The following is a 17,544-nucleotide window of genomic DNA, read 5'->3' on the forward strand; positions in this document are numbered from 1 at the left end:
GCCAGCGCCTGGCCGTGTGTTAGGAAGCGCGATGCCGGCCGAGTGCATTTACAGGAACAGCAGGCGGTGATGTTTCTCTGCTTCCGGGAGGCCCCAGCTGCCCAGAGGCAGCTCATCCCATTAAGGCGACTTCCTGCAAGTCCGTCTCACCCATTGCTCCTCCACTCTAATGCGTGCAGGTCTTTCAGGTCTTATTTCCACGGTAACATCAGGCCACCTGCTCCCAACCAGGAGCGGGAAGTGGCCTTCGCTCCACAGCCCAGCTCTCCCAGTGCCCATCGCCCAGGTGGCCTCAGGAAGCACGGGGGCCGTGAGCAAACATCGCGCGGGCCAGCACGCAGCCTCCTGACCCTCCACTCCTCACAGAGGGCCTGGCATCCACACCCAGACACCAGACGATGGGGTTCCAAAGACATGCACAGCCCGGCACGCGTGGCTCAGTGGTTGAGCGTCAACCGAGGAACCAGGCGATCATGGTTCCCGGGCTCAGTCCCCAGTGTGGGACGTTCAGGAGCCCCCAATCCATCATTCGCTCTCAGCAATGATGCTTCACTCTCTCTCTCTCTCTCCTCCTCTCCATTCCTCTCTGAAATCAATAAAAATACATATATTTTTAAATTAAAATAAAGAGAAGACATGCACGGAACCCCTGCCTGCGATGTCCTCACCTGCAAAGGCTGCTCAAGAAAGGAGAGCGTTTCCCAGGAAAGATGGCTGCACGGAGTCAGGCAGGCGAGCCCACACATCCTGGGGACCTGTGATTTCACCTGTTCTGTTGTTCTCCTTGGTGGGTTGATGGAGTTCGTTGTGTGTTTGTGTTTAAAAGGATGAGTAGAGTCAAAACTAGCACCATAAAAGGAACACTGGGGGAGGGGCGGACGTTTTCATCACGATTTAGATATATGCAACCTACACACAAAATGTCATCTCTTTTATCTGTTACTTCTTTAAAAATATATATTTTTGTATTGATTTCAGAGAGCGGAAGGGAGAGAAATAGAAACATCAGTGATGAGAGAGAATCACTGATCGGCTCCCTCCTGCACGCCCCACACTGGAGATGGAGTCTGCAACCCGGGCCTGTGCCTTGACTGGGAATCGAACGGTGACCTCCTGGTTCATGGGTTAATGCTCAACCACTGAGCCACACAGGCCAGGCTGTCTGTTTCTTTGTGGGGCTTCTTTACATGGAATAGCATCTCCTCTCACAGAGCCAGAGTGCCCACACCCAACTTTCTCTTCCTCTCTGTCCACTGGATCCCAGTAAAACCAAGAAGCTCTCGATGGTTTCTGGGCGGCCCAACTGCAGACATGCCCTCTGGCCTCATCGCAGGGCAGATAACCCAACCCAGGGACATTATGAAGACTGTCCCTCCAGGCAACGACCCCAACACATCACTGGACCGGCAGGGCCCGGAAACGCTGCGCTGGAGAGAGGTGAGCCCATAGCTACGCGGTGGTTCACCCATCTGTGTTCTCACATAGACGGCCTCAGGGTCACCCTCCGAAGAGTGAGGTTGGTGAGTTCAGGGAGCCACATAACAGAGTCCCTACCATTCAGTAGACACTTTTGCTGTTCGTTATGGCAACTTTAGTTCTTGTCAATAAGACTCTCGTTTTACGTGAGGCGCTCATTGCGCGAGCCCTGGCCGACCACAGAAGCTGGCACCCTGGGTTACTGGGAGCGAGAGTGTGTTTGCTGAAACAGGGACTGAGAAACTGCACGGAGTATGAAATGGCCCGGATCTCCTGTGCTGTGTCATTAGGAAAGTCGCGCTGGTTTGAAAGAACAGGCGCAGGGGTGGCGGGGCCTCCTCCTCGCGGCCGGCTTTCTCTAAATCGTTCTCAGGCAGCTCCGGTCCATTCAACCGACACCGGCACGGAGCCCTGAGGCCCGGGGTGAGCACCGCTCCTGCAAATGTGCTGAACTCACTGGCTCCATTTCCTGCAGGTTACTAAGGCGACCAGGAAACGTCCGAATTCGAGGCAAACATATCCCAGAAGGAAGCCTTCAACAGCAGAGGACGTGAATTGTGGCCACGTTCACCTCAGTCTCGCCTCCTGTGAACCAGGAGGTCATGGCTCAATTTAACGGTCAGGGCACATGCCCGGGTTTTGGGCTTGATCCCCAGTGTGGGGCACGCAAGGGGCAGCCAATCAATGATTCTCTCTCTTCATTGATGTTTCTGTCTTTCTCTCCCTCTCCCTTCCTGTCTGAAATCAACAAAAAATATATTTTAAAAAATTACAATAAGGCAATTCTTTATGCTTGGCCTTGATTTCACACTCATGGGTCTTATTCTTGTAAGTGGGAACTCCCGCCTCTGTTGGGGAAGAATTCGAACACCATCTTAACCTATAGTTCGCACAACACAGCTCTGGGTGGTTCGTACATGTTAAGCAGTTGCGGGGAAACTCAAAAATATGTCATGACGCGCAAACATGTTGCAGAACGCACCTGCTGGTGTGCGCCAATCAGCTCCCGCACGGGCCCCATGGCGGCTGCGTCGGGCTGTGGCGGCAGCAGGGATCGGGCTGTAGCGGCAGCAGGGATCGCTGCAACAGAGGCAAACGCCTAAAAATGTACCATCATCCAGCCTTCCGCGGACAAAGTTTCCCAGCTTTTTCTAGAACAGCCCCAATTTCACACCTTCGACCGCAGCGTTCCCACAAATTACCGGAAGGTTTGGGAATTTTAACGTCAGCCTCGTTCATTCCACACATAGATAACGACCAGCCCTGCGCCGGGAGGTCGAGCCGGGCGGGCAGATGCGGTCCCTGTCCTCCCGGGGTTTCCACTTTGACGGTGGACACGGCCCAATACCCAGGCGGCCGCAGTGCTGCCTGCAACCTTGGACTCTCACACACAGGATGCCGTGGGCCGCGCACAGTAGGGCTACTTAACCAGACTGAGGCAGTGTCCGGGGCTCCCCACCCCTTGGGAGATCAGAGGGAAGAGAGGCAGAGAGGAGAGGGAGAGGGTGGAGGAGGCAGGAGGTGCAGGTGAGGCAGGTGCTCGCTAGGCCAACAGGACAGGACCCCGGCCGGCTCACCGAGAGCAATGCCAGGGGCAGCCGCGGAGGCCGGCCGGGCTGGGAGAGCCCTGCAGGCCCTTTGAAGAACCCGCCCCCACTCCGCCTCCCCAGGCAGCTCCTCCCCCTGAAAGGTGCCAAAATTCCTCAGGGCTATGGCGATCAGAGCTCCAGCCTCCTGTCCCACCCAGCGGGCTGCACAGCACAGCCCACCACACCCAGCGCAGTCCACGCTGAAGCCACACGAGCGCTAATCAGAAACCAATGACACATATTAATAGTACGACCGCTCTTCAGCTTCATGTTGTTAAGTAGAAAACCCCAGATGAGAATCAGCAGCATCCCACCCCAGGCTGTCCATGTGGCTACGACGTGGCAGTCCACATTCCTAAGGAAACGTGCCCACTTTCCACGTCCTTATCGTCCCCCATGCCTATGACGGCTCCACCAGGCACCAGGCAAATGTGAGCCCTGAAACCACGAGGCTGTACACCTGGAGCTAGTCCACTATTGGGTGTCAGCTGACACTGAGAAGTAAAAATTACACCATTTAAAATTAAGAATGAAAACTAAAATCAAATAAATTCCACACCAGCCACGCGGAGCTCCGGAGCCACACACCACGGCGCCCCAACAGGTGGACAGACAGATAAAGCCGACACCCGCGCGTGTGCAGGAATGAAACCCGGGACCCGCAGCGTGGATTTAGAGTCGCTGCCCAGGCTCGCTCCAATTTATCGCTCCACGCCAGCTAACCTGATTTTTCTTAAAGATAAAGTTAAAACTCATCTTCAGGCACTTGCAGAATTTATCAGGCGTGGACCCTAAATGCCGCCCGTGAAGATCAGGAAACATAAATCCAGTGGCCTCTCTCGGAAGCTGGGGTCTGTCAGGGAGCCGCGGTGAGTCCGGTGCTGTCTGCTCAAGGTCAGGGCTGTCTGCTCAAGGTCAGGGCTGTCAGCTCAGGGTGTCGGCTGAGCATCTGGGCTGACCACACAGAGGCATCCCTCTGCCTCCAGCTGGGGTGCTGCTCCGTCAGACATGCCCCTGACCAGGCGAGGGCCAGGCCATTTTGATTGGGGGTGGGGAGGTGGGGGGGGGAGGTTGGGGGCAATGAAAACCTAAATGCTATGAAGATGCAAAGATAATGAAACCGGGGCTCCTGTGGAACGAAGGGCACAATGTTAAGAGAAAATGCAACCCCTTCAATTTCACGCATCCGATCGTGCATGTGCCATGTCTAGAAACGTGCCCGTGAGCCCCGAGTGGTAAGGAGGGCACCCAGGGGTCGGATGGGAAAGTGGAGATGTCAGGAGGGCCAGGCCAGCACGGCTTAGGAGTTGAGTATCAACCTAGGAGCCAGGAGGTCACAGTTCAACTCCCAGTCAAGGCACATGTCTGGGTTGCGGGTTCCATTCCTAGTGGGGGCGTGCAGGAGGCAGCAGAACTGAGCTCGGAAAAGCGAGAAGGCGGGAGGTGAGTGAAGGGTGTTTCCAGGCAGGCAGAGAGCATATGCAAGGGCCCTGGGGCCTGCCAGGACACGCAGGCGGAGAGCCTCAGCGTCTGCGTATGAACATGCCATCCGCTGTCACCGAGGTAGGTCAGCTGGAAGGAGTCCCACCCCTCCTGCAGGCCAGCGTCCCCGGTGTGGGTTTCCGTCCCCCCTCATCCTCCCCTTGCCTTCTCCAAGCGGATCCCGGAAGCAACAGCCCTGAAAAGCCATCTGAGGAAGCCGGGCAGCCGGGCTACGGCGCCCGAAGGACCGAGACGCGTCCCTCCCGCCTTTGAAAAATGAAGGACTTGAAAGTAAATCTTGGGAAGCGAATAGAAGCAGAGCAACTTGAAAGGAAAATAATCACATTCCCCTCCGGCTAAATCATGGTTGGCCCCGGAAAAGTCAATTACACGGAGGAAAATAAAGGATTATTCTAGAAAGGGGGGACGGAGGCTTGATCACTGCCTTTATGGCAGCAAATAAAACTCAAGAGCAAAAGCGTGAGTCCCTGCGTTCCTCACGTGTCGCGGCGGCCGGAACGTGGCTTCTCAGACCGCATCCTGGGGACGGTCCATGGTTTCCCGGTCCCCTGTGCATCCTTCCTAGGACCGGACCTCTCGGAACCGGCTGACCCACAGCCGCCCAGACACCAAAGCCAAGGCGCTCGCGCCACCCCTCGGGCTTCCTGGCCACCTCCTCCCAACCCTCTCATCCACCACCGGCTTCAGGAATCAAGCCCTGCAGGCTTCTTCCGCTTCTCTAACGTGGCCAGAGCAGGAAGAGTGAGCAGCCAAGAGCGTGGCGGCCGCCAGTGGCTTGGGGACCCTTTGAAGTGGCCCGCCAACCTTCTGGCCCCATGTCCAGCGAGGCTGCGCCCCGCACTCTGCAGAGGTGGTTTTCGGGGGCCCTCCTGCCTCCAGGGACGCAGCAAAGTCAGAGCTCCCTGGGGTCGTCCCACTGGGGGTCAGGGCTGGGCGTGCTCCTTGCTCTGCTCCCTGACCCGGGCCTGGGATCTAGGGTGTGGATGCCAGGGATGCTGCTAAGCACCCACAATACACCGACAGCCCCTCAGGACCCCAAATGATCCCATGCAGAATGTCATTCGTATGCAGGTCAGACACCCCACCCCCACCCCGTGCATCCCAGCCTGGGCACATGGTCCTGGCTGCTCCCAGGCAGCCTCCAGGGCAAGTTCCTTCCTGGCAGTGCTCCTGACCATTGGGAGGATAAGGCACTGAGCCTCAGACAAGGCACCTCCGGGGCAGCAGGCTACCAGGCAGAGCTGGCCCCTCGCTAGGAGCCACCGACCACTGACCACACACCCTCCCGGCCACGCACAGCTCCATCAGCCCAGGGTCTGCTTTAGGGACTCCAGGTAAGAAATTAAGAAGGGAACCCACAGTGCTGTGAGCTCCTGGGGGGGAGGCCCCTGGTCTCCTCAATCCTGACCCCTCCTGTGCTCTCTCCACTCCCTCCCCTCCCCCATGCACCCTCTTGCCTCAACACTCCCAGGCACGCAGGGCCATTGCTGCTGGGCCCTTAACACGCTCTCTCTCTCTCTCTCTCTCTCTCTCTCTCTCTCTCTCTCACACACACACACACACACACACACACACATGCACACACACACCTGTCCCCATAGCCCCGGGCTGGGAACAAAGGGGCGGTCTCTTCGGGAAGGAAGGGCCAGGAGGGCCAGGTGATGAGGCCAGCGACTGTGGGGGCGGGCGAGGCACAAGTCCTAGAAGCCCAGGCAGAGAGGGGAATCAGAGATGGTGACCTGGGGCCCGCCAGGTGCCCAGTGGACAGGAGCGGGGCCGGAAATGGGGCCAGAAGATCAGGAGGACCCTTCAGAGGGTTCCCCAGACCCTGGCGGCCACCACCGTCTGAGGAATCTGATCAGAAAGCAGGGCCCGGGGTGGCTGAGCCGCTCAGAAACACACTGGACCCGTCGGATGAGCGTGAAAAACTCAACCAGATCCACATCCCTGCAAACCCCGACGCTCCCAAACCTGCAAACCCTGACGCTCCCAAACCTTAGCATTTCCGGCTGGAAGGAGCCTGAGCGAAGATGAGGCTGATTCCAGGCCACTGTCCTCAGGCCCAGGGCCCCATGCGCTCACCACAGCTACAAGGACGATGGGGTGTTGCAGGGGGTGGGGGTGTTCCACACGTGAGCCCCTGTGAGGGCCCCCACTTTCTCTCCAATTTGAGAGAAACCTGAATTCTGAAGGACTGCTGACCTTCTACCAGAATATAAGCTCCATGGTTTGGGATCCCCAGTGTCTAAGAAGGAAGCTGTGAGCAAATCAGAAGGAAGGAAGGGAGGGAGGAAGGAGGGGAGGGAGGGAGGGAGGGAGGGAGGGAGGGAGGGAGGGAGGGAAGGAAGGTGTGATCTAGTGGCTCAGTTTCCCTTTATCTCTCATTTCTCTGCGGCCCAGGACAATCTCAGGTGTCAGGGAAGCTGAGTCACACTTACAACCTTCATCGCCATTCACCTGCTCGTAGGGTAACTGCTCAGGTTCGCTGCTCATGCGGGAGGCTCGTCCGCTCAGCGTTAATCAATTACGAGACAACTTGTGTATAAGAAACACAATAAACACCAGAGAACTGGAGGAGGAGCAGAGCACACTATGCCCACTGCCCTTTCCATTAAAAAGCCGTTCACGCCGTCACCGGAAGCTGCAAACCTTCTCCCTGGCAAGGGAGCAGCAGCAGGGAGAGCCGATGCTGGTAACTGGGGATGGGCAGCCCTGTCCTGAGGGCGCTTCCCCCCCATCCATCAGCAGACAGGACCTGGCTCCCGCCTCCAGGGAAGGGTCCTGGCCAGGAGGGTAGGTAAGTGCCCCCCAGGCCGGATTCCAGGTGATTCCAGGCATTCTGGCTCCCAAGCCAGGCCTTCAGAGCAAGCGCGCCACCTTCCAAGCCCCGGAGCCTCCAACAGAACAGGAGTCAGGTCTGGGGGCTGTGACCATTTCGGACAACAGGATCCCCCTGGCAGCCACAGGTGGGGAGGCCGTCAGAGAGCGGCCCTCCCAATGCTCCCAGCTCCACAGCCCACCCTCAGGTGCACCTCTGGGCTAAGGACACAGTGCAGAACATCTGACCTCACAGGACACCTACGCACCGTCTGCCCTCACTCACATCTCGCCACCTGGTCGCAGGGTCTGGACATCTGTGCTGCCAGGTGACTGCCGGGAATAGCAGGTGCGGGAACCTGCATCCCTGTGCTCACGGCCTCCAGGGCTAAGGGTCCCTCAGGACTCGGCCCGACCAGGGGAAGTGAGCGAGACGGGGGCACGGGGAGCTGATGCCCACCCTCCTCTCCGTGCGGAGCCCCAGGTGTGCTAGGTCTGGCCGGGCACGGCGCTCTGGGCACAGAAATGTGAGCAGGAGGATGGGCGCATCCCCAGCAGCCAGCCCTAGCTCAGAAAGGAAATCGCGACCGTCACGCTCACACAAGAAAACAGATCTAACGTGTCCAAGGAAGTTAAACAACATCGCTCCAGACGGCACAGACATCTTCTATCGCACTCCCGAGGCAGAGCAGCGGCACTGCACCCCCCGGAGACTCGGGGTGACGTTTCTGATGAGAGATTTACCCGAAGGGACCTGCCCCCTTCGGGACCCTGGCCTCCGATGGAACGTTACAATTCTAGGAAAGCGATGAACATCTCCATGGACCCTCCCAGTTCCACAGCAGGGCTGCCCCAGCAACAAGGCCCCGGCGACTTAGTCCCAAAGGGAGCCTGGGGGGCCGGGGAGAGGCTGATGCAGCCACAGCTTCAGGCTCCTCAGGCAGCACAAGTCTCCTCCTGCAATCAGTACAGAAGGAAGGAAGCTGACATTTCCAAGCGCAGAGCAGGGCCCGGCGAGGGCTCCGCGATCTCTCTTTGTCCCCAGACCTGCCCAACAAGGCGGGTGTCGTCACCGATCTTCCCAAGGAGAAGTCTTCAGGGAAACCACCCGCCCCAGCCACTTGGCAGCAAGGGGATGGCGCCGAGATCCCAGGAGCCACCTGTCCGCATCCGACCTGTGGCCTTCTGGCATCTTCCACATAGTCCCTCTCCAAGGCTCCCAGATGAGAACCTAACAAGCCGACAGCCATCTCTCGAGGACGAAGCCGACGGCCTTTAGAGGGCAGAGGGTGGCTGTGTGTACACACATGCAGCGCCCACCGGCACGCAGGTCACGGATGAGCCTTCTCCTAGGAATCGCTGCAACTTCCTGCCCGGGCCTCCAGCCAACCCCTGGCCGTCCGGTCCGTCACCATCCGATCACCAGGAATGTCCAGGTTTCAACACAGAAACCAACGCGAGTCCTTAGGTTAGAGTCCATCAGCCTGGGGACGGAAGTGGGTTCTACGCTGCCAGCTCCCACCTCTGACCTCTCACCTCTGACCTCCCAGGTGTCCCCAACGCACTGGGAGCCTGCCACCTGACAGAAAATATCGCCCCGGAAATTGGGAGGAAAAGCTTTACCACGAGATGATCAGAACGTTATGGGCCGAGTCGAGCTCCCCCCACCCCCCACCCCCCCGCCCCAAACACAAATGTTGACGTTCTAACCCCAGCACCTCAGAACGGGGCAGGTTTTGGAGAGAGTCTTTAAAGAAGTGATCAAGTAAAAAGTTTAATAAATAAAAATAATAAAAAACTTAAATAGCAGGAATTCCTGCTTTCTACCCTTGCAGATACCTAACAGCAAATGTTAACATTTCTGGCACTTGAATTCAGTCTGCCGCAGCTCAAGGGCATGTAGTCAAAGTGGAATAATAGAAATTTCCAGAAAACCCGAGGAGAAACCACCTGAGTAAAGAGGCTTATGTACAATGAAAAGCGCTTTCCACTCGTGGGCTCAGAGCACAGTTAAGCATTCAGACTACACACACCAACACAGGCATGGGAGGGAATCTGTATTAAACACAGCAAAAACATAAACACCTTAGAATCAAACTGTGTGTCCGTTGCCTTCATAAGAGGTACTCAAAATTCAGATTTTTCTAGTAACTGCAAGGGCACGGCAGAGATAATGTTGCCAAGAGACACCTGTTGGTTTAGTCGCATGTCACTCACTGTTCCGTGGGGCTAGTAGTGAATCTCCTTGACAACGACCTAGCTTTGGGGGGTCTGGAGAATGACCCCATTTCACTGTGATCATGTTCGACGTTTCATCACAATTCGGTTTTCCCATAATTCTGCCACTGGAACTGAATGCCCAATTAAAACACTGCTCTTCTGTTTTTTAAGAGGTTAAAGTGAAATGGATTCACAGGCTGGGCCCTGATCCATAGGACTGAGGTCCTTACAAGAAGAGATTAGGACAGACACACCCAGGGGGACAACCAGTGAGAACAGCCCACTGCAAGTCCAGGAGAGAGGCCTCCTGGGAAACCCACCGTGCCAACACCTGGATCTCGGAATTCCAGCCTCCAACTGTGAGAAGAAAGAATTCCTGCCGCTCAGGTTCCCAGTGGTCCTTAAAGCAGCAAAAGAACACACATACTTCACACCTGGGTTTGAAGGACCGTCCTGGAGTGCTTCCCACCACATTAACAAAAGCAAACTTAGGAAACATTCCACTGGTCTCTGCATAAGGAATTTCCCAAACTGCCTATGGCAGCGGTTCTCAACCTGTGGGTCGCAACCCCTTTGGGGGTCCAACGACCCTTTCACAGGGGTCGCCTAAGACCATCGGAAAACACATATATGATTACATATTGTTTTGTGATGAATCACTAGGCTTTCATTATGTTCAATGTGTAACCATGAAATTGGGGTCACCACCACATGAGGAACTGTATTAAAGGGCCGAGGCATCAGGAAGGTGGAGAACCACTGGCCTAGAGGAACATGGGCCCCTCCCATCAGCCTGGCCTCTGAGACAGGTGGCTCACTAGCATCCCATCGGGAAAGGTGGGAGCCAGAGCTGGAGAGGCTCAAAACCAGGCACCAGGTCCCGGGAATGAGCAGTGACCACCGAGTCAGGGCTGACCCTCAAACCCCTGCCGCTGGCCGAGTCCCCGCCTCCTGGCTGGACTCTCTGAAGACCTTCTCAGGACCGAGTGCGTGGGGAAGTCCCCCGCTGGCCTGGAAAGCAGGCTTCTCTCCCCGCTGGACCTGCCGCCCGGCCGCTGCTCCATTCTCTGCTCTTCACACTGGGCTCAGGGCCCTTCCGTGGACAAAGTGGACAAGTTCACCGCTCGGCGGGCCTGGTCCCGCTGCCCCTCCCGCCAGCACCACCTCCACCAGCAGCCGTCCCTGGCCCCACGGCACAGGACCTGCCCGAGGGGTCACCTCCCAAACTAAACCACGATGCCCTTCAAGGATGGGCTGCAAATCCAAGCCACAGCGACACCCGGCCCGCCTCCCGGGCGAGCGGACACAGACCACAGGGACACACCAACGCTGCTGAGGCGGCAGGTACTGGCTGCTGGCAATGCGGAACGGGACGGCCGCTCTGGACAAGCCCGGCAGTTTCTTAAACAGCTAACATGCCACGGCCACGGGACACGGCATGCATGCTCCCGGGCATGGAGCCCAGCAGAGGAAGGCTTACGGTCACATGAAATCCCGTACGTGAACGTTCGTAGCAGCTTTATTAGTGATCGCCAAACCCGCTGTCCTTCCGTGGGTGAGTGGTCCAGCCACACCACAGACCCCTCATGAACCAAAAGGACCATGGTGTCCATTTGTACAACAGGCTGTTGAGAATCCAGAGACTAATGCTGCTTGGGGGTAAAAAGAAGGCAATCCAGAAAGGTTACCTACCACGTGGTCCTGTTGATGGAACATCGTTGAAATGACAAAATTACAGAAATGGAGAACCCATGAATGTTTGCCAGGGGGCATGTGGGGGGGCAGGCGGGTGTGGCTCCAAAGGGGCAACAGGAGGGGTCCTCCGGGGATGGAGATGCTCTGTATCCACGTATCCATGTCAACATCCTGGTTCTCATAGTGAACTCGATGTGCAACACACAACCTTGGGGGACACTGGTGACGGGTACATGGGGTCTTGGTATTATTTCCTACAACTACAATTACCTGAAAATACACAGTTAAATGAGAGAGAGAGAGAGAGAGAGAGAGAGAGAGAGAGAGAGAGAGGAAGGGAAGGGAAGGGAAGGGAAGGGAAGGGAAGGGAAGGGAAGGGAAGGGAAGGGAAGGGAAGGGAAGGGAAGGGAAGGGAAAAGAGAAGGAAGGACACACCACGTGCTTGGGCACTGACACCCTGGCAGTCGCCGATGTACCCGGCAAAGGCCTCGCCAACTGCCCTGCTCTCTCTCCATGCTTTCACACCTGCATCCTCAGGGGTGACCGGAGAATAAGAGAACGAGCTAGTCCCACACTAAGACAATCCCGATAAGATGTCTGATGTTCTAGGCCCGTGGCCGGCAAACTGCGGCTCGCGAGCCACATGCGGCTCTTTGGCCCCTTGAGTGTGGCGCTTCCTAAGCCTTAGAAGTACCCTAATTACGTGAATAACAATGTACCTACCTACATAGTTTAAGTTTAAAAAATTTGGCTCTCAAAAGAAATTTCAGTCGTTGTCCTGTTGATATTTGGCTCTGTTGATTGAGTTTGTCAACCACTGTCGAGGCCAGTGGTTCTCAACCTTCTGGCCCTTTAATACAGGTCCTCATGTTGTGACCCCAACCATATAATTATTTTCGTTGCTACTTCATAACTGTAATGTTGCTACTGTGATGAATCGTAATGTAAATATCTGATCTGCAGAATGGTCTTAGGCGACCCCTGTGAAAGGGTCGTTCGACCGCCAAAGGGGTCGCGACCCACAGGTTGAGAACCGCTGTTCTAGGCAAACAGTGGCACAATAAATTTTAAATTTTTTATAATGTCTCCAAAGTAAAATCTAGTTTGTAGAAATATAATATGCCCTAATTCGGTTTTTCCTGCAACTGCAGTGCACGAAAATGTCTGCATTTCTATTTACTTACGATGCAATCTAATTTCCCTCCCCAAAGTAGCAGCGTGCTTGCTGCTCTGGATAACAAAAGAGCTCTCCCTGCAGCTCCCACGCTCCCCGATGTACTGGGTGTCACACTATTCCCAGCAATTATCGTCACTCAGCGCTAATCCAAATACGCTGAAGTCATCCTCCCCAGCGCCAGGCAAATGTCACTTCCCCCAAACACAGGGGCAAAACACACCATTAAGAAGTCAACTTCTGAACAAAGGCGCTCTCTCAGCGCCCGGGACGGAAATCCAAACAGGAAGTCACTTGTCGCCATATTTCTAAGCTGTGCTTTATTAAGTAAGAAATTAATGATGCGACGCCCCGCGCTTATCTCAAAAACCGCTCCGCCCTCTGCCTGCTTCATCTCCAGGAATCCTCGCTGCTTTCCACAGGTTTCGCTCCACGTTCTGGACGAGGAAACCGAAGCTAAGAGGGCGTGAGCCACCTGCTCAAGGGTCACGTAAGAACCGGGAGTGACGGAGTCGGGGTGCCCAGTGACAGCTGTGCGTGGAAGGGCCAGGGCAGAACGCGCACACTCGGCTCGCGGCCGGCCGATCTGCTTCATGACGAAGTTCAAGGTGGGGAAGGACCACTCCTGGCCATGCTGCTCTCCCCACACTGGTCCCTTTCCTACGGCCGCCGTGACAGACGGCCACACCTGAGCCGCCACACTCCGCCCGCACCAGCTCCGCTCTCCACCGGACACCTGGGCCCGGGGCTGCGTCAAGGTGTGCGCAGGCTGGCGGCTCAGGGCACATGTTTCCAGGCAGAACCCGGCCGGGATTGGAGCACTGAGCTCCTGCTTCCTGGCTGGCTACCAGCTGGGGGTCGCCTCAGCTCCCAGGGGCCTCTCTCTGGTCCTTGCAAGGGAGCCCCTAACTCTCAGGGCCAGCAACTGCTCCCCGAGCCCTAGCCAGGCTCAGTACCTCTCAGACGCGCGTGCATCTTTCTTCTGGGTCCCCCTTCCGTGACCAGGGAGAGGAGTCCCCGGCTTATGGGGCCTGTGTGGCTCCTGCAGGGTCACCTCCACGTCTCAGGTACATAACCTCCATCATCTGCAAAGTCCCCCCGCCCCCAGGTTCTGGGGATCAGGGCTCGGACATCCGGAGGGCGCTGCCCCCGACGCCAGCCTCAGATGTGACTGGAGGACATGCTGCAAATTCCTACCCAACCTTAGGATCCACATAAGCATCACTATATTGGTGTTGGGACAGAAGACCCTGCCTGCCTGGGGGGAGGGGAGGGGGTGGAAAAGTTCCTCTAGCCCAGCCACCCCTAGGTCAAAGTTCATGCCTGTGCTAATGAGCCAGATCCCTAAACTGACCCTCCAAACTCAAGTCCAAGGCGAGAAACTCAAAGACTGGTCAACCTCAGGGGGAACCCCCCCTGGAATGATGGGGGACTGCGGGGCGGTGAGGAGGGACCAGCATTTCCTGTGGAAGCAACGGATCAGCTACGTCCTCCTTCCCCGATCTTACCAAATAAATAACTCAAGTGTCTCATCTACAGACAATGCCTCTAACAGAGTCCGAGCCCTTGCAAACAATGAGCTGTGATTCATGTTTCCAAATGAGATGGAGTTTTATCATTTTCTTTCCCCTCGTGATTCACTCATCCGCCAAGCCGGTGGCCAGGGTGGAAGCGTGGCCCACGCTCAGGATCACCAGGGCCGGGCCACGCAGCCCGGCTGCCGTGGGTAAGGGAGGTGGCCAGTACTTTTCCCTTAGGCTGCCGCAGCCAGGGAGCTCCTGGGCCGGGATCCGCCATCGGGACTTCTGTCTGTCCCTCAGCGCCTCCTGGAGAACCAGAGGGAGAACCCAGCCCCACCTCCCAACAAGCGCGCATCCATCCGCCCCCCTCCCTGCGCTCTGCACAGAGCTCTGCACAGAGCTCTGCACAGAAGCGGAGCCCCAGGCCTGGGGTGCCCCCTGACAGGGGCCTCTAGTTGCCTTCAGAGACTGTGTGTGTTGTGCTGGCGTCCACGCAGGTGAGCCCTCATCTCCACCTGGTGCAACCAGGCAGAACAGCCCACTCCTCCACCTGACAGCCATTCACACCCTCCCTAGAACCAGAACCACCTGGAAAAACCATCCGGGATACTTTTCTTTGGCAACTTTCCAACACAGAGTTTTCTTAAAACCAAAGCATTAGCCAAAGCTGCAATGTTAGAAGCCACCACAGTAAACGGTAGGGAAGCTTCTGGAAGAGTGGTTCTCAACCTTCCTAATGCCGCGACCCTTTCATACAGTTCCTCATGTTGCGGTGACCCCCAATTTCATGGTTACAAATTGAACATCATTAAAGCATAGTGATTAATCACAAAAACAGTATGTAATCATATATGTGTTTTCCGATGGTCTTAGGCGACCCCTGTGAAAGGGTCGTTCGACACCCAAAGGGGTCGCGACCCACAGGTTGAGAACCGCTGCTCTGGAAGGTGTGAGACTTGATGCAGAGGGACACAGCCCTGCTCTCACCCACAACCGCCTCCCCAGCAAGGAGACCCTGTCCCCCCCACCTGCAAACCTTCCCTCTGGTCGTCTGTGGACACGACAGTCAAGCTACTCACAGGTGTCAACACCTACAGCGTCCTCCCTGGCACCATCCACCTGAGTGCCAACGAAGGGTATGAAGGGTCTGAGAATGTGGTGCCCCAAAGAGAAGCCGTCCCCCAGCTCCTGGCTGAGGAGCACACGGGGCAGGCCTGAGCGCTAGCCAGGGTCAAGGCCAGGTTCAAATCCAGAATGTAGCCATTCCTCCTGTGCCAGAGTGGGTGAGCCTCAGTGCAATGGGAGGGCGCAGTTCCCTGCACAGGACTGAGGGCCGACCCTGCCCCCGCCCTGGCCCTCCGGGCCCTCCCTGGCCCTGGGAGAGGGGCGCCACAGCTTGCCTCCTGCCTGCCCACCCCCAGGGCCCCAGCTCCTCCTCCATCTGGGGGTGCTCTGCTCCCAGTGGGTTTGTGCGCAGCTCTCTCCTCACACATCACCCAGGCAGGCTCACCGCAGCCACTCCCTGGCCATCATCCGCCCAGGCAGTCTCTGTCCCAAGCCTCCCTCTTCCCAAGCAGACTCATGGGGACGTTTCTATCAGGAGGTGCCCAGACTGAACCCCCGGGAGGGGCCCGGGGTGCTGCTTACTGGCTCAGCTCCCAGCCAGGACGCCCACTCTGCCACTGGCTCTGCACGAGCCCGAGCCTCAGTTTCCTCATCTCTACAGCAGGCGTGGGAGGGGGCTCAGCCATCATGTCCTGCAGCAAGGCGGGCCCAGCTCCAGGTGTGGAACAGCAGTGTGACCGGGGGCTGCCTCAGGCTCCACCCCCCCACCCCCACCCCGCAGCCCACCACTGTTCAAGGGGCCCACTGCAAGTCCCAAACACGGAGCAGAGCTCAGCAATGGGTCACAGGAGAGGCCTGAGGCTTCCTACGGTCTGAGGGTCAGAGGGTCAGAGGGTCAGGAGGAAGGGGCCAGCAGTGGGCCTGGGCCAGACACGCCTGGGGTCTGGGCTGGGCTGTCAAGGCTCCAAGATGGAGGACAGGGAACCTGAGGAGGACACCACCTCGCTGGAGGGGAGGCCAGGCCAAGGGCAGAGGCCATAGGACAGAGCTCTTGGGGCTCCTAACAGGAAAGAGAACAGTGAGACTCAAACTCGCAGGAAAGATAGGAGACCAGGGAGCAGCCGCCCCAGACTGGAGGCCCTGGGGCAGAGGGCAAGTCAGAGATGGCAGGAGCCCAGCCCCCTCGCCCCCCCCAAACCCCGTTCCCCCTCCCCCCCCCCCCGCCCCGTCCCCTGGGAGGGCAGCGGGGCGCACAGGGGCGCCAGTTGGCTGGCCACCCAGGAAAGCCAGGCTCCCTGGGGGCGCGCGGGGGTCCGGGACCTAAACTTGCAGCCAGCTCCCCCTGCCCCCCAGGAAGTGACCGAGAGCAGTGGCGCCGCCCCCCAGCCCGGCCCCGCGGACAAGGGCGCGCTCGGCCGGGGTCGGTCCTGCAGGGTCCCGCGCGGTCGGGGCTGGGCAGCCGCGCGAGGGGCCGCCCGGGGGCGCGCGCCACTTCCCGCGGGGGGAGAGCGCGGGCTCCGCTCGGGCCACGGCCACTTGAGCGTGTTCCCGGGCGCCCCGACCCCGCGCAAAACTTCACCCCAACGCGGGCAGGCGCGGCGAGCAAGGATGCGGGCTCCGGACGGCCCAGCGCCCAGCGGGACCCCGAGTTGGGGGCGGCCCGCGGCTGGAAGGCTCGGTCACGGGGGCGCCGGCCCGAGCACCGGCGGTCGGAGGGGACCCCCGGGAAGTGACACAACATCCCCCGCCCCGCGTGCCCGCAGCCCGGCCGCCCAGGCTCCCGCGGGGGCAGCGCCGCCCCGGGTCCGAGTGGGTAGAGCCCGGCGACCGGGCGCGCTCGGGCCAGGGCAGGGGGCGCACACGCTCCCTCCCGGCGCCCTTTCCGGCCGAGGCCCGGGCCCCCCCCCCCCCACCCGCCCCGCGCCCCGGCCCCGCGCGCTGCTCACCGACGCCGTACTTCTCCTCGCGCTTGGTGGGCACCCAGCGCGTCATGGCGCCCCCGCCGCCGCCGCTGCTCGGGCAGGAAACTCGGCGCCTAGGCGGCCATTTTCCATTCCTGTCGGGCGGCAGGATGGGGAGGAAAAAGTTTGTGGCGGAGGCGGTGTCATGTGGGACGGGGCGGGCGGAGCGTCGCGGGCCGGATGGGAAAGGCCGGGAGCGCCGGCGGGAGGCGGGAGGCGGGACGGCCCCGGGCTGCGCGCCGCCCTCCGCCCCGACCCGCGGCCTCCGAGCCACGGCCTCCCGCCCTGGCGACCCGCGCGCCCCCACCCCGTCCTCCACAGGCGGGGCCCACGGACACCCCCAAAGGGGCGTCGCCTTTTTAGTGCTGGTGTCGGTTCCTCCATTCAGTGAATCCTTGGGGACTGGATGTCCTACAGCGAGTGAGCGGCTAAGGCCGCGGGGGGCGGGGGGAGGGGGGTTCTAGGCGATTCAGAGGCAGGTGTGTGGTTTGCTGGGCGCGGGGCTTGGAGGGGAGCCGGTGATG

At 58.5% G+C, this 17,544-nt stretch overlaps 1 protein-coding gene across 2 annotated transcripts in view; it reads right to left on the reverse strand.

Moving 5' to 3' along the window:
• DOCK1 (dedicator of cytokinesis 1) overlaps positions 1 to 17,239 on the reverse strand; it is a 288,665-nt gene extending 271,426 nt beyond the window's left edge. Inside the window, exon 1 of one of the 2 annotated variants that reach the window (XM_059661723.1) lies at positions 17,006 to 17,239. In XM_059661723.1, coding sequence (XP_059517706.1) covers positions 17,006 to 17,051 — 46 coding nt within the window. In that variant the 5' untranslated portion in view covers positions 17,052 to 17,239. The remainder of the gene's footprint in view (positions 1 to 17,005) is intronic. The other variant, XM_059661724.1, reaches the window with a different exon arrangement.
• Between the last annotated feature and the right edge of the window lie 305 nt (positions 17,240 to 17,544).

This window comes from Myotis daubentonii, chromosome 13, assembly GCF_963259705.1.
Source record: "Myotis daubentonii chromosome 13, mMyoDau2.1, whole genome shotgun sequence".
Taxonomy (NCBI): Eukaryota; Metazoa; Chordata; class Mammalia; order Chiroptera; family Vespertilionidae; genus Myotis; species Myotis daubentonii.